The sequence below is a fragment of the Carcharodon carcharias genome, chromosome 8, assembly GCF_017639515.1.
Source record: "Carcharodon carcharias isolate sCarCar2 chromosome 8, sCarCar2.pri, whole genome shotgun sequence".
Lineage (NCBI taxonomy): Eukaryota > Metazoa > Chordata > Chondrichthyes > Lamniformes > Lamnidae > Carcharodon > Carcharodon carcharias.
In genome coordinates this window covers 19,079,168-19,099,648 of record NC_054474.1, presented here as the reverse complement: position 1 = coordinate 19,099,648, position 20,481 = coordinate 19,079,168, and the positions used below count along the sequence as shown (strand labels likewise).

Sequence of the window (20,481 nt, the reverse complement as noted above, 5' to 3'; positions counted from 1 at the left end):
GAGCAGACCATCAGGATGTTGAAAGTGAGGTTGTGGTGCCTGGACTCTGCAATATATACTCTCCAGAGAATGTCAAGCATCATCGTCACCTGCTGCGCCCTTCACAACCTGGCTCTGCAACCTGGGGAGGAGCTGCCTGTGGAGAAGATGGAGGAATTGATTGTCTCTTTCATTGAAGAGGATGTCAACAGGGATGAGTTTGATGAGGTGCTCGAAGGGGAGGATGACAGCGATGAGTCTATCGTGTTGTCCAGGTGAGGCAGGCACATTCAGGAGGCCCTCATAGCTGCTAGATTCGTGGAGAATGTTGTCGACTTGCCGTGAAGGGGCTCCATAGATCCTCAACTTGCATCTGTGAACATTTGACTCCTGCCTGGCTGATGACAGTGCACATACCCTCTGTGATAAGGCTCCTGTCATGGAGAGGCAGCAGATGCCCATAGTCCCCACATTCCAGAAGTATGATGATGACACGCGGTGGAGACACTCCGTAGATCCTCACATAGCTTATGTGAATGTCTGGCTCCTGTCTGGCTTATGGCAACCCTCTTGCTCTCTGTGAACAGAATTATATCATGGGGATGTTCTGGGGAAACTTTAACTTCTCCTGTTCCTACGGCATCCTTCATGAGTAGAAGCCTCCAGGACCACACTGTCACCGGACACAGATGCTGATGAGACGGTGGGCCAGCCACACCTCAAAGGTGCTGAGATCACACAGAGAAAATGATGATACTCTGTGCCACCGGCCCAGGACATTCTGGAAGCAATGATAAGTCCCATTGAGGTGCAGGCATGACTGATGTGTCCAATGACAGTGAAGGCACCATCATTGTGCTGGGAAGGTTGCATAAGCACAGGGAAGAGGCCCTGGACTGAGACACCTGCCTTTAACTTGTGCAGGAACCAAGGTTTCACATCAGAGAGATACGGACACTGTTCATCAGAACAAGGAGCCATAGGCAAGGAGACATCCTTGGGAGTTTATTTACATTCGTGAACATTATGCACAAGTGATTCACACCCATGCCCAACCTGTGCTTCCTGGTTGGTCTCAGCTGTAGCTCATTCCAGCTGAGCTGTGGTTGTCGCTGTGGTTGAGCTTGGTGCTGCCTGTGGCTGTTCCTGCTGCTGTTTTTCTCTGGCTGTTCCTGCTGCTGTTTTCCTCTGGCTGTTCCTGCGGCTGTGGGATTTCCTGAGGTTGCTCCTGCTGCAGTATTCCAGTGTTTGTTCCTGCTGCTGTGGGATTGTTTGTACCTGTTCCTGCTGCTGCAGTATTCCTGTGGCTTTTCCTACTGCTGTGTGATTTTCCTCCAGTTCTCAGCTGGATATAGAAGGCTGCTGCCAAAAAGGCTCCTGCTGCTGCTCTATTACAACCTGCTACTATAGGGCAGGACCTTGTAAGGCCTAGCAAGTCCTGAAGAGGTTGGGATTGGGATTTTGGGGTGAGCTGGTGTGGATTGGACCCAATTCCAGCAGGAAGGGGAGGGCTTTTATTGCAAGAGATGGATGCCTAGAGAAGAAAATAACTCTTGTCTGTCTGGTTGTCTGCAGGGGGAGGTATACCACATCTGAGCAGGGAGGGTCGTAAGAACTGAACTTTGAGGAGAATGAGAACTGAACCCTACTCGGCCAGCCCTTGCCACACTTGGGTTAGCTAGCAGTGCCCAAAGCCAGCTGCATCTACAGACATTTACCATTGTTCCTGAACAGTGCCTGGGCAGTGCTAGCTATGCGAGAGTCCTGGGGGACAGTAACGCAACCGGGGAGATGCCCCTCTCGTGGTGCAGGGCATCACTACCTCAAGAGCTGGTGCCCAGTCTCCCTCCTCAGCACGGATTACAAAATCTTTGCCAGAGCAATGTCTTTTCACCTTGGCACTGTGCTGGACCACATGATCCCACCCTGACCTGTCCTACAAAGACCCGGGACGCACCATCTTTGATAACATTGGTTCTGTTCAGGACAGGTATGGAAGTGGTCCTCTCGACAAAAGGCTGCACTGGGCCACTGCTGAGGTTCTGAGTCTCCCACTAAGGGAGGGCGTTCCGGCGCTGGTGTGACTACGCACCCAGATGGTGACTTTCCGGCTTCTGGCCCTGCAGCGATACATTGACATCGAGACCCCTCCGAGATGGTGAGCCCTGGCGATGTAGTTCTTCCAGATCATCGCCGGCCAGCTGGATGACTGTATTTTCAATGCCCGTGAGGACCATGATTTCAGGCGTTCCTCCCCCAGACTGCAACCTCTCCCATTTGTTGTTTGCCGGTTTGTCCTAATGAATGCATGTAAGCAGGATGCCTGCCAGGCCAGATAACAAGCATGCCTGGCATGTGTGTATGTGAGTGTGTGTGAGTGTGAGTGTGCGATGATTGGTGTCATGGGTGGGCTAAGGACACGATCCACAGGGTAAATGAATGCGTGTGTGAGAGGGTGAATGGTGATGTCCCTTGATCTGGCAGTGAATGAGATCCCTGTGGATGTCTGACGGGTTTGTGAGTTGAAAATGATGAGAAGAGTGACTCACCCCAGCAGAAGAGAGGAGATCATTCATCCTCTTTTGGCACTGGGTTGCTGTCCTCTTTTGCAGGGTATTGGTGCTTAACACCACTGCCACGCCTCCCATGCAGGATTGGTGACCGTTCTTGCTGCTCTTTGGCCAGAGCGAGGGTAGAGGACATCACGGCGGGGCCTCCAATGCCTCAAGTAGGTGCTTGAGGGGAGCGTTGCTCAATTTGGGAGCAGCATGTTTCCTCCCTTTGGCAGCCACCAGGGCCCAGCAGCTGCTATCCCTTGAAGAACACTAGCTCTTTGCCAGGGTGGCCTTTAACTATGTTGCCCGGATTACTGAAGGCCTCAGGTGATGGTGGGGGAGGTGAATCAGAGGCCACCCCACCACCAACCCAGCGTGTTTGCCGGGATTGAATTATTAATGAGGCTGGACTTGCTGGGAGTGTTACGATACAGTTTTAAAATTTATCATTGTGGCTGGTGGGTAAAACATCCTTTCTTCCACCCGGTACCACACTTAGTGCAAATTTGGGATGATTCTGCCCTTTGTGTCGAATATGGTTCTTCTTCAGATCTGTGATCAGATAGAAATGTGGTGGGGTTTATGCTGTTGAAAAAGTGGGGGGTTGCAGGTGGAGCAAAATAGGAGATCAGGGATAGGTTAGAGGTCTGGAGGGATTAAATGACAAATATATCACAGAACACAAGGCAAAAACCATGGTAATAATAGCATTAAAGACTAAAGCCAGTGTTAAAGGCAGAATAAAGGGAATAGTTGGAACGTGCTTTCCTCAAAACCTGAAAGGAAGAGAAAATATACCTTGTTCAGCTGTTGGATGAGACAAAGAATGAACTGGGGGCAAGGACAGCTTTGAGATAGGGTGAGTGTGTACTGTTGAAGGGAGAGGTCAAGTGTGTCCATATGGCGGCAGACATAATAATTACACTGTTAATTTAAGAGTTATATTTTTATAATCAGCAAATAATATTGTCTTCATTTCTGTCACTATTACAGAGAAAAACAGAACAATCCTATTATATTCAGTGTATTGATTACGAGAGCCAGATGAATATACAACATGAATACAAATAACAATCAAAATAAAAAGAGGGGATGTGGTTAAATCCTTAGACAGAAAACAAAGGTTCCAAATCTCTGTGTGCCTCCTGGTCTACAGAGGACATTATCAGAATGGATAGGAGCGAGTGGGTGAGAAACTGGGGAAGGATGCAGTTAAGTGGATCTATATCCTGTTTATCCTGTAACAGGGTTTTCCCAATTTGGGATGAGTTCAGGTATTTCCTGCGTCCACTCTTTACTGTGTCTGAAATGTGACGGGGATAAACCAGTTCTAGGAATCTGACTGGCAGTGTATTTCAGGTGCTGTGCCTTATGAGTGCAGATGACATCCATGGCTGTGATGGTGAAAATTGTATTTAACACTTCTGAATATTTCCAAATGGTCCCTGGTGACATTGGTCCCATCTTTCAGTCAATAGTTCATCATTCACTGGAATATATTTCCACCTTCAAACCATCAACAGCCTTTATTATAAAGGGTAAATGTGAAGTAATAAAATCCTCACTAGAACCAATATTTTGGCTACATTTTCACATTACAAATACTCGAATCACAATGGCTCTGATTGAAAACCAAATTATGAAGAACTATTAAACTTTTTCAAATTAAGTTTTAGTAGAAGTGTAATGTATTAAAAAAAGAGCGAATATGGTTGGGGATGCTGGAAATCTGAGATAAAAATACAATCTGCTGGAAAAGCTCAGCCACTCCAGTGGTACCTGTGGAGAGACGAACAGAGGTAATGGTCCCAAATTTAACTCTGTTTTAGTGAATGAGTTTGAAATGAGTTAAAATCTCACCCGTTTTAACTTTTCAGGTCAATGACTTATAGTCAGTTCTGACGGACCTGAGATAAGTGTGACTGATGGAAATAAGGCACTTACTTTGTGTGAAAACAGGAGGAAGTAGAAACACAAAGAAACTGAATATCGAGCCAGCTGGCAAATTGCTGCAGAAAAATCGTAGACTCATTTCACAGATTCAGTCTCTTTCCCTGTGAGAAATATACATTCAGATACAGTTATTGATATATAGCACCTAAAGAAACATTAAGTGTAGCTGAGACACATTTCTTCAATATGTTTATCACTCAGACTGTGTATATAAAGAAATGAGGTAAAACATCTTAAAAAATTATTTCCTCATTCTCATTGGGAAATATAAAACATGCAATCACATTCTTCAGTCATGATACTACCTCTCCCATTGATAAGCGAAATAAAAGTTATACATACTAACATGCGATGGACCATGTATTATCCACATTTATCCCACAGCAACATACTCTCCTCTGTCGGCAGGTTTGAAGGCAGGAGGGCTCATAAAATCCAATGGGTGTCCCACCTACTGCCTACCCACGCATTGCCAATCTGTCTCAAATTTTATGGGGGAAACAGTGGAGGCATTGGGCCAATGGAGTGATTTTAGCTTCAAGGAATGTAGTGACTGTAGCTTTAAGGCTTTTTGTGCTAGATAGTATCACATGACAGTGTAAACAAATCAGCTTTAAGTATGGCGAATCTAAGAGGGCAATGTATTCTTCTACTTGTGGAGATTGATGCAAGTGTGTATCTGCTGCTGCAGCCTGCAAATAAAGTTTGGTATTTCTAATGAGAAACCTCTCTGGAAAATTAATTGCATAACAAATTGGTGACGAGCTGGCATCAGGTCTGGGGTTGCCCCTCGCCCAACGACTGCGCGTATCTTGTGTAAACAGAAGAAAAAGAATATATACTTACCTAGAGTGCTGCATAGTTCAAACAGAATAAACAGAAGCACTGTTGTCTTTAGTTAATGAAAACAATGGGCCCTAAGTTAAATGGCTGAGAAAACTCTCAGAGCCCTCCCAAGACTTAAATAAAAACAGGACCAGCAGAGACAAAGAGAAACAGAAATAAAAGATAATCTGTACTTAAATTCTAAAACAGGTGGCAGTCCTGCAGACCCAGTAGATTAGAGAAGCTGGCACACTGCTGCCAGTAAAGAAAGGTTTAAAAACAACCTGCAGAGCACAGTTAAAAAATAGACTGCAGCATTTAAAATTAAAAAAACGCTTGCCACAATTTTAAAGAAAGGTCTATCAGAATAGAAAGCAGTGCTGCTGTTTTAATTTTTTTTGAAAAAGGCCTTGAATGGACCACAAAACCGCTGGGCCTCCTGAACTGGGGGACATCCAACATCAAAAGCACCTGCAGAGGTATTAAATAAAAGAAGCCACGTTTGCCGGTGAGCCTGCCAAAACACACAAAACGCAGGAATCTCAATAACAACACAGAAAAGCCAACAACTGCAGGGACGGCCAGACTTAAAAAAAACTGTGACTGCTCTTAAAGCAGCAATACATTTAAAGCAGTAAATACAAGAAAAATGGCCATGGACAGGAAATTAGAAAAGACCCCAGAGAGAAGGCAACTCTCAATCCAGGTCCATTGGCAACACGATACACCATGGGAGAGGAGGCAACTCTGTGGAAGGCAACAAGAGACCCCCGAGAGGGGGCAACTGTGCAGAAGGGAACAAGAGAACCCAGAGAGAGAGCAAATCTGCCAAAGAGAACCAGAGAACCCAGAGACAGGGCAAATCCGCCAAGGACAATGGGAGGCCCCAGAGGGAAGTAAGCAGAAAATAAACAATGGAAAGAACAGATGATTGTCCTTCAAGATCAAAGGCAAAAGGAATGAGTAACCATTCAGTAACATGAAGACTGCCTTAAACAGTAGAATGGAAACAGCAGAAGAAACTTGAAAAGGGCTCAGGGAAGCCCTGGTAATTGAAGAGGTCCAGGGGAAGCCCTGGTAATTTGAGAGGTCCAGGGGAAGCCCTGGTAATTGGAGAGGTCCAGGGGAAGCCCTGGTAATTGGAGAGGTCCAGGGGAAGCCCTGGTAATTGGAGAGGGCTCACAGGAAGCCCTGCTAATTGAAGAGGGTTCACAGGAAGCCCTGCTATTTGAAGAGGTCCAGGGGAAGCCCTGGTAATTGGAGAGGTCCAGGGGAAGCCCTGGTAATTGAAGAGGTCCAGGGGAAGCCCTGGTAATTGGAGAGGGCTCACAGGAAGCCCTGGTAATTGAAGAGGTCCAGGGGAAGCCCTGGTAATCGGAGAGGTCCAGAGGAAGCCCTGGTAATTGGAGAGGTCCAGGGGAAGCCCTGGTAATTGGAGAGGTCCAGAGGAAGCCCTGGTAATCGGAGAGGTCCAGAGGAAGCCCTGGTAATCGGAGAGGTCCAGGGGAAGCCCTGCTAATTGGAGAGGTCCAGGGGAAGCCCTGGTAATTGCAGAGGGCTCACAGGAAGCCCTGGGATTCTTGCAGCCAGGAGACAGGAGCTCGGAGAAAATCCAAGGCAATGCCAGCTCAGTGAAGCTAGCTGTCTAGCAAAGAACTTAGGAATCAGCTAAATGAAGCTAAAGAGGCATTGAAAGGAAAAATGGTATAACTTTCCAAGATGCAAGTGGTTACCTGGGCTAATAGTTTCGCTCGTACCATGTAGAAGTGGAGGGCCGTATCACCCGCAAAAAGGGGATCATTTGAGAAGAAGGGAGAAACCCCAACATAAATCATGTTCCAGCTGTAACCATTGTAAAAATTTTGCTCCCTGTTCAACTTGTTAAACCAAGGTAGACATACCAGATGTCTGTGTCAGAGTAGGTAACACTGAACTGCCTGAGCCTAAAGAGGTACCTGACATTGCTGCAGTTCCAGGTTATATGGATCCTGTAAGAGATTCAAAAGTCGCGGAGCTGCGACGTTCCACCCGGATCAGGAAACCAGCTGAGAGACTGAACTTATAACTCCATGACCCCTGTATATATTTGTAATGTCATGAAGGTAGATGACCTTGTAAATACAAATTGTACAAAAATTTTAAGGGGGGAGGAGAGTAATTGTAGCATTAAGAAATGTGGAGACTGTAGCTTGAAGACTTATTGTGCTGTATTGTATCATATGATATGTGAACGAATCAGCTCTAAGCATGGGGAACCTTACAGTGAGAGTTCACATTCTAGTTGTGGAGCTTGATGGAAGCATGTAACTGCTGCTGTAGCCTGTAAATAAAGTTTGATGTTTCTGATGAGAAACTTGTCTGAATGATCAGGTCCATAAGAGCCAATTAGGCCCATAAGTGGTCAACTCATAAGGGCCTCATCATGTACACATCGCTATTTTACCTGTGGCAGGGGGAGACCAATGCCATGTGGGAAGCCCAGCTGCTTTAGCTGTGTGGACTGCTGTCGAGCAAGGGAGTCACCTCATTGGCATGTCTCCTGGGCTCATCAGTGTCAGCCCCCTCAGCCGCAACAGTCCTACTGCTCCCCTTAGCCTCCCACTACTGGCTACTCCAACTTGGCCCCACTCCTCTCAACGTTCTCTCCTGGGTCTGTCAACCTGGTCCTGGTGATACTCTTGACTTGGCTTAATTCTCGGCTCCTCTTTTTTGGGAGTGCCTAGAGACTGCTGCGTCCATCTGGCACTGCTGTGCAAGAGACTGCTGGCTATCTGATTGGCTGACAGCTCTTTAAGACAGAATTTCCTCCTGCGATAGGGACAAAAGCTTTGCCTTAAGGGAATGAACGCTGCTGCCAGTGTTAAATTGCTGTGGTGCAGCCGGCTGTGTGATGGGCAGAAACCTCAGTGACTTCTCAGATGGGGATCTGGGGTCCATGAGGCCCTGTAACATCCAGCCCATAGACTTTTAAACTGAAAATAAAAGAATTGAATTAGGAATTAAAAAGAGAAATGTAATTACTGATTATGGGGAGAATAGACAAAAAATACATTTACAAACGTTGTCTCCAGCAAAACTTTCACTAACATAGTTAACTGATACTGATTAAAAGACATATGAATTTTATATAAATGAGAGTACTAATTGACAGCAATTAACATTTATGCATTCATGCAAAGCTTATTGATAATACATAATAATAATAAACTTGCAATGACATTATCATCGCTGAATCGCCCACCACTCTGGGGATCACCATTGAACAGAAACTCCATTGTACCAACCATGTAAATGTTGTGGCTGTTGGAGAAGGTGAAAGGCAGGGTACATTGTGGCAACTGCTTCCCCAATAACCTCCCAAACTTCTACAAGGCCAAAGTCAGGAGTGTGATGGAATATTCTTCACCTGCCAAGGTGAGTACATCTGCAAATAAACACAAGAAGCTTGACTATCCTTGGCAAATTAGTCTGCTTGATTGGAAACCCATCCAATACCTTAAACATTCATCCTTTCCAGCATGAGGATACCATTGCCGCAGTGTGTTCAATCTACAGGATGCGCTGCACAGCAAACCAAGGCTTTATGGCAGCACTTCCAAAATCTGTGACCTCCGCACCTAGGTTTGTATAGAGGGGAAATTATGGTGCTTCTGCCTATGCACAGAGAAACACTGTTCATTCTTCAGATCTCGAGCCACTCGGTCTGGATCTGTAGTTTGATGGTTTCAGCACTACAGGAGCTGCAGAAGAATAAAATGGGGCTGTTTCTGCTTCCAATGACTTCTGAGGATGACATCTTTACAGATTGTAAGAAGAAGAGAAGGTGGTCTTTCAGAAGGTACCTTAGGTAGGAACAGTCTGTTATCCTCAATGGTTTCAGCAATGCCAATTGGCACAGCCTTAATGATGATCATGCCAATAGTATTGAGCACTAGGTGGTTAGGGGATGCAATCGAGCCTGTCCCCATTGGTTGTCCACCGCTCGCTTCTGTTATGTGTTACATTATGTACTGCAAATGAGACCGAAGATGGTCAGTAAGTGTGTTGCCATGTGTTTGACTTCTGTAACTGAATAGCTGGCAGCATGTAGATAAGTGGATATGCGGAGCATTTAAATGTTCGGCATGATCTCTGAATACTAGAAGCTATTGGTAGGGGTGTGGTTCATTGATTAATGTGTGAGGATGGTGATGCAGATTGAGGCAACAGCATTGAAAAATGCATTCACTGACCTCCCCCACTTGTCTGAGGTCATTGAACCTTTTCTGCCACTGTGTCCAGATCCTCAGGGCCAGAAATCCGGCATTGACCTCTGTAGCTATCTGCTCCAATTGCCTTCTAAATGCTGATCAGGAAGGCTTCTTAACCTCCTGTGGAAAGATGGATTCTTCCTTCAGTGTCACCTCCTGCATTAAAGTATCCAGCGCGGTATCTGAGAACCCTGGAATCCTCTCTCCACCTTGTTGCCTAAATCCTCTGGTTTCATTCTGCTCTCCCATCCACATCCAGCATCTGCAGCAGTCAGAATACACCTCCCCTTTAAGACGTAAATGTTGGCTTTAAGAAGAGCCAAATAACTTTGAGTGGGACTAGCCTCACACTAACCTGGGCCTCCTGTGAAACATGCAGCTAAAGTGCATCAGATTCACATCTCATTCGAATGATGGCACCTCCAAATAAAATGGAATATTAAATATACAAAAGTAAAATACTGTGGATGCTGAAAATCTGAAATAAAAACAAAAGATTCTGGACACACTCAGCAGGTCAGGCAGCATCTGTGGAGAGAAAGAGAGTTTACGTTTCAGTTTGAAATGACCTTTCATCAGAATGGACTGAAGAATCAGCTGAGGTTAGATATCCAGACCCCTGGAGTGGGTTTCACCTTCTTCTGACTGATCGGAAAGGGCCACAAATGAGTCGAGACCAACACTTCATATTTTGAATAATTCAACTGTAATGTTTGGCAAAGTGATTTTTAAATGTGGAATTACATATACATGATATCATACCAACTCTGGAACACAAGTTAGATTATTTATTTCCAAGTCTGTAAATGTTGGGCATAATTGTCATTTGTTTGTCTAATTGCCCTGGCTTTGATCATGTGAGCAGCACAATGAAGTAAATGGTTTCCTTGGTATCAAAGTTTTAGACAAGCCACAGCCACTTCCTTCAACAATCTGCCTAAGTCCCCAATGTGGTTCATATAAAACTGTGACAGGAAGATAATCATCTACTGCTTCTGTTTAGTCACGTGTCCAGAGTCAGGAACCGTGAGACAAGACCATCAATTACATTATTTTCCAACATTTTAAAGAGACAAATCGTCCTGATTATATATTTCCATACTACATACTTGAAGGATAATGTATCTGATATGGTGCTACTCACAGTAGGTCTGAGGGCAGTTTGTAAGAACAGGAGCATTGTACCACATCACAAGCACTGTGCTGAGAAAGCGAAACTTTGACAATATGAAGCTGCAAGATGTCATTGCCATGCTTTCCAAGCTGAATTAGAAGGTAACAGGTTGACAGATCCTTACGTCATTTAGAGTTTCTGCTTTTTCCTCTATCATATTCACTGGAGGAACTGACTTAAAATTAGGGGTAGCTGCCACACCAATGTTAAAGACAACCAATCAAGTTTGTCTATAATGATTCATCTGTTCTGTTAGGTTGCACTTGTGACGTTAGCTTCTCTTTTTTCTACGAGACATTTTCAATTCAATTGCACATCATAGATTAGTTAAAGAATTGAATTGGCAACAGAAGTTTGAATGTCAACCAAAACCTCAAGCAGAACCAGAACATCACATGGCAAATGAGAGAAACCAAGACGAGTTATAGCCAAAAACTTACACTGGCCAGGCAACAAGCAGGAGACATTAAAATGTGTAAAATGGCAGATGGCATTCATTCATTTGTAAGAAACCTCCTTGGAGTTTTATGGAAAAAGATGAAACCATTTAAACAGGCACTTGATGTCCTTGTTTAGTCTCATGAGGAACAGGGTGCAGCAGAAGAGCTGATTTGAAAGAGTAAACATTCAGAATGTAGCAGATCTTTGAGCAACATTTTAAATTACTCAAACCACATCTAAATCAATCCATTAAAAAGAATTATGACCACATTTAGATTGCTTACCTTGTGGGAAGAGACTTGCAGAAACACTGAGACTGAGCAGCAAAGCTCCCAGGACAGAGATAGACAACAAACTGAGACTCTCAGTCCTTACCCTGCACAATTAATTCATTGACGTTTTCTATTGTGAAACCACAGAACGGGCACTTCCGCTTTCTTTGCAGCTCTAGATTGTGACATAATCAGAGCTGTTCACATTCAAGCTGAGACAGAAAATTGGCTCATAATAGAAAACACATTGTAGCTCAAAATGGGAACTTATCAATAACAAAATATTTGATGATGGGGATAAAAGGGGTCACATTTGGGATGTTATTTTATTTATACTTATACATATATTTTATATATGCAACTCCAGAAGGGAGATAACCTGACAAAGAATCTGAAGTTGTGGAGCTGCGATGTTGCACACAGACCAGGAAGCCACCTGAAAGACTGAAATTGTAAGTTCCTTACCCAATGTAAATATTATTTTGTCTTGAAAAATATGTTCTTGTAAATATTATATGTATAGCTGAGTTGAAGGGGAGGAATAAAGTAATTATGCTTTTATCTAGTGTGTAATGTACCTTTAAAAATAATAATTGTAAGGAAGATCACATGATCTGCAGTAACCAATAGGAGAGTAGTGCAGGTACCTCATCAGTTAGTGTAGAGATAGATTGGTGCAGTAAGCACACGTGTAGTTGCTACGCAGTATATTGTAAATAAACTTAATATGTCCACCCAAGAAGTGTCTGCAGATCAACTCTAATACCAAAGATACAACTCGGCCACCCTACAACAAACTGGTGACAAGGATAAAACAGGATTAAACAGAAAAAATCAAGTTAGAAAGAAATTGGCACTGCACCTCACCCAGTGATTGTAATTAGCAATCGCCGTTAGAATTGAAGAAGTTATCCTCCCTCAAAATGCCACAATTTGGGAGAATTGATCCTTTTGAACCAGCCAGAGATGATTGGTCTCAATACATAGAACGCCTTACATTCTTTTTTCAAGTGAACGAGATTACAAGGGAAGAGAAGAAGTGAGTAATCCTCTTGAGTACTTGTGGGAACAAAACCTATGGTTTCATTCACAGTTTGAAGGCATCCATTGCCCCAGATTAGAAGAATTTTGATGAATTGGTGAACCTTGTGAATTGGCATTTTCAACTCAAGCCCGCAGTCACGATGTACAGGTTTAGGTTGAATTTGTGAAATACAGCCCCAGGAGTGACAGTTGCATGCTATCTGGGAAATTTGAAGCTGCTAACAGAACATTGTGAGTTCACTACGACTCTGAACAATATGCTCAGAGACCGTTTAGTGTGAGGTGTGAAAGAAGCTGCTATTCAGAAAAGATTTTTGTCCGAAGTGAATCTAGATTTCAAGAAGGTGCTAGAGAAAGCACTGGCCATGGAAAGCACTTTAAGAGATTCACAAGCAACAAAGGTTATGCAAAATGGCATCATCCACCACATTGGATGCGAAACCTGAGCTGAATGTGGCGCGAAAAGGCAAGGCTCTGCTAGGAAGCCGGAAACAGTCCCCGCTAGCTGAAGAATAAAGAAAAATAACTGAGAAGCGAAATTGGAGAATAATTTTAATAGAGGTGGAAACAATAAGTCTTTTAGCAATTGGCAGTTTAAAAAATTCAAATGCTACGAATGTCAGAGAAATGGACATATCATGCTTGAGGCAGTGCAAGGAAAGATTCAAGCTACTTGGAAACAAAAGAAGAGGCCCAATGAAATCTACAATGTGGAGGAGCCTGAAACAACAAATTCTGACAATTCCTCGTTGTTTAATCTGAAAGTTGGAAAGAGAGAGCCAATATTTATCACAGTGAAAGTAAATGGCAAATCTGTTAAAATGGAAGTGGACATGAAAAATCAGGGAACATACTTTCAGATATTTGAATAATAGTGAACATCAGTTAAGTTTGGAGTGAGCAGCCACCAAACTAAGAACTTGCGCAGGTCAAGACAGGCAAGTAAAAGGCACAAGCAGTGTAACTGTCAATTACAGAAGCCAATCAGCAAAGCGACCAGTGTTGATATTGAGAGGCAGAGGACCAAGCCCTCTACGGCGAAATTGGCAAAGGGAAATCAACCGTGATTGGCCACTGGGATTCCAAAAGGAAGCTTGAAGTGTTCCTGTTTTGACGAAGAAGTGTGTAAGAACTCAACAACCTGAAGAAATGCAGGCTGTCTAAATCCAAAACCTGGAAGAACAGCTGAAGACACTCAAAGCGGCCCTGTTTGATGACAGAGTTCAAAATGAGGTGAGCAACCTTTGAAGGGAGAATGAAAAGCTGTTAAAAGACCTTCACACACTACAAGATTCCCTCACGTCAAAGTTTGTACCTATGGGAAAGCATGAAGAGAAACAGAAAGAATTCAGCACCTCTCTGAACAATCTGAAGAATGAGTTGACAGAGAAGACACAACAATGTTCAATTTTCCGGGAGGCAGCAAACAAATACAAAAAGGAGATGGAAGAGTTGAAGAATCAGCTAAATGATTCTAAAGAGACTTTCGAAGAGAAAGTCACAGAATTGTCCAAGAAGCAGACAGAAAATGACATTTTGGGAGACTCAGCCATTGAGCTTAGGCAAGTTAAACTTGCATCTGAGAGAAGTCCGGCCAATAGTGAAGTCAAAAAAAGGGTGACATTAAAGTGTGCGCTTGAAAGAAAAGTGCATGTTGCAACGAAGGGAGGTAATCTATTTGGGTCACCGGGTAGATTCACAGGGTCTCCATCCGGTTGCGGAAAAAGTGAGAGCCTTATGACAGGCACCTGCACCAAAAAATGCCTCAGAATTCAAATCATTCCTAGGAATGATTGACTATTAAGGATGGTTCTTACCCAAATTGTCTACTGTGCTGGCCCACTGCATTCCCCACTCATAAAGAACTAACTTTGCTCTTGAGAGGTGTCCCAGAAAGAATCTTTCAGAAAGGTGAAGTGATTGTTGCACTCGTCCAAACTATGAGTGCATTATGACCAGACGAAAGAATTTGTGCTGACATGTGATGCTTCTCCCTATGGAGTGGGAGCAGTGGTATCACATTAGATGGATGATGGCAAAAAACACCCAACTGGTTATGTATCAAGCACCCTCACCACAGTGGAAAAGGGATGCTCACAGATTGACAAAGGGATGTCCATCACCTTTGGTGTCAAGAAATTTCACCAGTACGTACATGGCCGGCATTTTACAGTCATTTCAAACCACAAACCATTGTTAGGTTTGTTTAGTGAGGCAAAAGATATGCCACCCACAGCCTCAGCAAGAATACAATGATGGACCTTAATTCTGGCAGCGTACGAAAACACTTTCCTACATAGGCCTGGCAATCAAATCGAAAGGGCCGATACCCTTAGTCTTTGACCTTTACAAGAAAATGAGGAGCAATTCCCAGTTCCACAGGATCTTGTTTTACTGTTAAATTTCTTAGATTTCTTGCTGGTATGTGCTCGACAGTTCAGAGACTGGACAAGTCGGGACCTAGTCCAATCTCAAATACGAGAACAAGTGCAACCTGGTTGGTCAAAGGAGCCTGTATCTGATGAAATGAAGCCATGCTTCAACAGAAGACGTGAAATAACTAATCAGGATGACATCCTATTGTGGGGTGCGTGAGAGATAGTTCCTCTAAAAGGTGGGGAGCCACTTTTAATTGAACTACACAGTTCAGACCCAGGAATTTCCTGAATGAAGACCAAAGCACACAGCGTTTTCTGGTGACCTGGGATGGATTGTGAAATAGAAAGTTTAGTAAAGCACTGTGTTCAATGACAGCACCTGCAAATGTTGCCAGTGAAAGCTCCATTACACCCATGGGAGTGGCTAGGTAGACCCTGGGGGCGGTTACACATTGACTACATTGGGCCTTTCCTGGGAACATATTTCTGTTCCTTTTTGATACCATTCAAAATGGTTGGACGCATAAGTGGTGAAGTGAACAGCATCAGGTGCTACAACTGAGAAACTAGGTCAGAGTTTTGCCATTCACGGACTATCAGATAATGGTTTCTGAGAACGGCACAGCATTTACGACTGCTGAGTTTCAGCGGTTTATCAGCCTCAACGGTATCACTGATATGTGAAAACTGTACCGTATCACCCTTCCTCAAACGGACTGGCCAAAAGTTGGCGTTGGGAATTTAGCCCAGCAGGTAGCCTTGGCCTTTGAGGCCCCCACCTCCCCAGGTCTTACTGTCATGACTGCATTGAATCATGTTGGGCATTTCTCGTATGCTGAGTGTGCAAGCAGATAGTGCCCATGCTTAGATCAGCCTGATTGGCTCATGAAGAGATGGGTTCTCCCCTGCACCATGTGTTGCTCTTAGTCGCACATGACCAGTCTGGGGGTAACCTGTAAGAGATGCAGCTAGACGCATACTCAGAATTCCAACACAGGCCCTATTCATGGTGATGAGATGGTGGAAGGGGAGCCTCAAGGTGTCGTGGCCAAGAACCATCTGCTGCTCTTGATGCTTCACGTGGTTGCACCTCCTTGCTATGGGAGCAAAGACAGTGTGGTTCCTAAAGTGATGGATGCAGAATGTGTTGGGGGTTGGGAGCTGGCACACTATCTTTGTGTGACTGATCAGCAGTAGCGGGGAGAGGAGGCACCGGAGGCCGCCTATGGGTCACTGTGGTTAGGGTATGGTGTGCACGTGCAGTGTCCATGTGCAAATTGACACAATCAATGGTCTTCTCTGCTTTTCAGGAGAAGAATGCTAACAATACGTCTAAGCATTCGAGGACTGGCGACACCAGGCTCACCTGATGATGTTAAACTGCTTTGAACAGGAGGCCCTGGAGCTTGAGAGGTGTCATGCGCCCAGGTCAACTGGTGTCGATGAGGTTGGGGTGGAACGGCCAGGCATCTGAGGCCAACAGTGAGATCCACTTTATCCTCCCGACCGATGGCTCTCTCCACCACAGCCCTTGTGCAGCCGTGGCTCCTATTGTACCGCTGCTCAGCTTCTGATTTTGGATGGCGGAGAGGCGTCATTAGCCACCTTCTGAGGGGATAGCCCTTGTCACCCAGCAGCCAGCCATCACACCGAGCTGGAGCACTGAAGAGCCCCGGCACCTGGGAGTGTCTGAGGGTGTAGGTGTCATGGGAGCTGCCTGGGTACCTTGCACAGACTTGTAGAATCAGCATCCTGTGATCACACACTATCTGCACGTTCATGGAGTGGAAGCCCTTCCTGTTGACTAAGGCACCGGGCTCACCTGCTGGCGCCTTGATGGCCACATGTGTACAGTCTATAGCATCCTGGACACGGGGGAAGCCAGCAATGGTCGCGAAGCCGCTGGCTCACTGTGTCTGGCTTGCCTGGTCACAGCGGAATTGGATGCAGGTCAATGCCCGTCTGAACAGGACCTCTTGAAGAGTCATTTTCAACCCAAGCCCGCAGTCACGATGTACTGGTTCAGGTTTAATTCACGAAATACAGCCACAGGTGAGACAAGTGCATGCTACCTGGGAAATTTGAAGTAGCTAACAGAACATTGTGAGTTTGGTATGACTCTGAATGACATGCTCAGAAACCATATAGTGTGAGGTGTGAAAAGGGACACTATTCAGAAAAGATTTTTGTCTGAAGTGAATCTGGATTTCAAGAAGGCGCTAGAGTTAGCACTGGCCATGAAAAGCGCTGTGAGGGATTCAGCAATAAGGCAATAAAGGGTGGGCAAAATGGTGACGTCCTCCAGATTGGGTGGGAAACCTCAGCCGAAAGTGGCGCAACAAAGTGAGACTTTGCCAAGAAGCCGGAAACAGATCCCGCTCACCGAAGAATAAAGAAAATAACTTAGTAGCAAAATCGAAGACCAATTTTAATAGGAGTTGGAAACAATTAGTCTTTTAGCAAATTAGCAGTTTAAAAAAATCAAATGCAACTGATGTCAGAGAAATGGACATATCATGAGGCAGTGCAAGGAAAGATTCAAGCTGCTTGGAAACAAAAGAAGAGGCCAAATGAAATCTACAATGTGGAAGAGACTGAAAGAACAAATTCTGACAATTCCTCGTTGCTTAATCTGAAAGTTGGAAAGAGAGAGCCAATATTTCTCACAGTGAAAGTAAATGGCAAATCTGTTAAAATGGAAGTGGACACGCGATCTTCCACTGCAGTAATCAGGGAACATACTTTCAGAAAATTGAATGGTGAGCATCAGTTAAATTTGGAACCAGCAGCCACCAAGCTAAAAACTTACACAGGTGAAGACATTCAAGTGAAAGGCATAAGCAGAATAACTGCCAATTATAGAAGCCAGTCGGCAAAGGTAGCAGTGTTGATATTGAGAGGCAGAGGACCAAGCCCTCGATGGTGAAATTGGATAAGGGAAAATGACTGTAATTGGCCACTGAGATATCAAAAGGAAGCTGGAAGCATTCCTGTCTTGTGGAAGGAGTGTGTAAGGACTCAACAACCTGAAGAAATGCAGGCTATCTTAAGCCAAAACCTGGAAGAACAGCAGAAGAATCTTGTAGAGACCCTCATGATGACAGAGTTTGAAACAAGGTGAGCAGCCTGTGAAAGGAAAAAGGAAAGCTGCTAAAGGACCATCACACACTACAAGATTCCCTCAGGTCAAAGTTTGTACCTCTGGAAAATTATGAAGAGGAACAGGAAGAATTCAGCACCTCTCTGAACAAACTGAAGAATGAATTGGCAATGTTCTATTTTCCTGAATTGGTGCTGCTGACATGTCATGCATCTCCCTACGGAGTGGGAGCAGTGCTATCTCATTGGATGGATGGCAGCAAGGAACAGCCAACAGGTTATGTATCAAGCACCCTCACCACAGCGGAAACGGGACAATCACAGATAGAAAAAAGGGGCCGTCCATCACCTTTGGTGTCAAGAAATTTCAAGAGTATGTACATGGCTGGCATCTTACAGTCATTTCAAACCACAAACCACTGTTAGGTTTGTTTCGTGAGGAAAAGGCTATACCAACCATAGCCTCAGCAGGAAGGGCCTTAATTCTGGCAGCGCACTAATACACTTTTGTACATAGGCCTGGCAATCAAATCACAAATGCTGATGTCCTTACTCTTTTGCCTTCACAAGAAAGTGATGAGCAAGTCCCAGTTCTACAGGAACTTAATTTACTGCTAAATTTCTTAGATTGCTTGCCAGTAAGTGCTCGACAGGTCAAAGGCTGGACAAGTTGGAACCAAGTCCTATCCAAGTGCTACATGGTTGGTCACAGAAGCCTGTATCTGATGAAATTAAACCGTACTTCAACAGAAGACATGAAACAACCAGTCAAGATGGCACCCCATTATGGGGTGCATGGGTGAGAGTTCCTCCAAAGGACAGGGAGTCACTTTTAATTGAACTACACAGTGCCCATCCAGGACTTTCCCAAATGAAGACATGACATACAGCTATCTATTGTGGTCTGGGATGAATGGTGAAATAGAGAGTTTAGTAAAGCACTGTGTTCAATGTCAGCACCTGCATAAGTTCCTAGTGACAGTTGTGTTACACCCATGAGAGTGGCCAGGTAGGCCCTGGGTGTGGTTACACATTGACATATTTTGACCTTTCCTGAGAACAATATTTCTGCTCATTGTTGATGCCCATTCAAAATAGTTAGACATATAAGAGGTGAAGTCAACAGCGTCAGGTGCTACTGTTGAGAAACTACGTCAGAGTTTTGCCATTCACAGACTACCAGATAACAGTTTTTGATAATGGCACGGCATTTACGAGTGCTGAGTTTCAGCAATTTGTCAGCTTCAACGCTATCACTCGTATGTGAAAACTGCACCGTATCACCCTTCCTCAAACGGTCTGGCCGAAAGGGCAGTTCAAATGTTCAATGTGGCCAACCTAAAACAATGCTGGAGGATCTCAAATAGCAGAACTCACAGTTAATCAGATGAACTCCAGATACCGGAAGATGAGAGGCTGTAAATCAAGAACAATATATCCACATTCTGAAGTAATTAAATCTCAAAGGCACAAATTTATAAAACAATCTCTTAAGCGATAAGTTTTCATTAAATCCATGAGCTTTTACTTTGGCTCACAGGCTCCAATGGAGAAGTCGATGCTTTCCAAGGGTCGATATAAATTACTGCCACAGGAATATAGAGTTTTGCTGTAAGCACAGTAAACTTAACAAATGACCCAATTTTATCTGCAATGCAAGGCCAAACAACTTTTACAAAGGAAAATAAAACCTGCTGAATGTTCCAAGCTGCTTCTCACAGATAAGAAAGTCTTTGGGTAAGAGTTAACAGCTGAGAGTGTAATTGGTACAAGACATTTCTAAGTCTGATAAGGTGCATGAGAGTAAATGCAGAGACTGCAGATGCTGGAAATCTGAAATAAAAACAGGAAATGCAGGTAAAACTCAGCCGGCCTGACAGCATCTTTGGAGAAAGAAACGAAGTTCACATATTGAGTCCAATATGACTTCTGGTAGATGAGAGAATCTGTGAAACGACTCATATTGCCTGGGAATTGCGTGTGAGGGTGGACATTTACTCCAAGGTTTCAGACAAAGAACTCAACATACTATTGTACATTTTGTATTAAGCAGAACTTTTACAGGACCTTAGGTCCTGTCAGCTTAACATGCAAGCCCAGTGCAAGGGAAAAGTATAATAGGTGTAATGTAAAGCTACTCACTGATGTGGTTAAGCAAGTAATTTGGTCAGTTGTTAGTTAAACAGCTATGTCAAATCACTGCTGAACTCACCACTCACTGGTATTCGTACCTATGAGATTTTTGCGAAAAGTCAGCATGATCTTCGAATAAAGATTTAGATCTCGATAGGCTTATGTGCAATCTCTTGCTGATGTTTAATTATTTTTATTTTTTACTTTTATATTCCAGAAATCTTTATATGGCATTGTTTGTTCCATGGGTCAGAACTCTGTAAACTGTTTTATATAAATCAAGAATTACAACCCCTAGAGCTGAATTTTCTCCCCATCAGGGGTAAATAGTCCATTTAATAATGAAAGTAGAAGCTGTTTAAAAATGGCAACAATTGC

The 20,481-nt window shown here is 44.0% G+C and overlaps 1 protein-coding gene across 5 annotated transcripts in view; it reads right to left on the bottom strand.

Moving 5' to 3' along the window:
- LOC121281175 overlaps positions 1-11,578 on the bottom strand; it is a 69,433-nt gene extending 57,855 nt beyond the window's left edge. For 3 of the 5 annotated variants that reach the window (XM_041193924.1, XM_041193928.1, XM_041193926.1), the window contains exons 1-2: positions 11,462-11,578; positions 4,479-4,588 (exon numbers count right to left, since the gene is read on the bottom strand). In XM_041193924.1, coding sequence (XP_041049858.1) covers positions 4,479-4,566 — 88 coding nt within the window. In that variant the 5' untranslated portion in view covers positions 4,567-4,588; positions 11,462-11,578. Of the gene's footprint in view, positions 1-4,478; positions 4,589-10,706; positions 10,845-11,461 lie in introns of those variants that run through there. The other 2 variants (XM_041193925.1, XM_041193929.1) reach the window with 2 other exon arrangements.
- Positions 11,579-20,481: the final 8,903 nt, after the last annotated feature.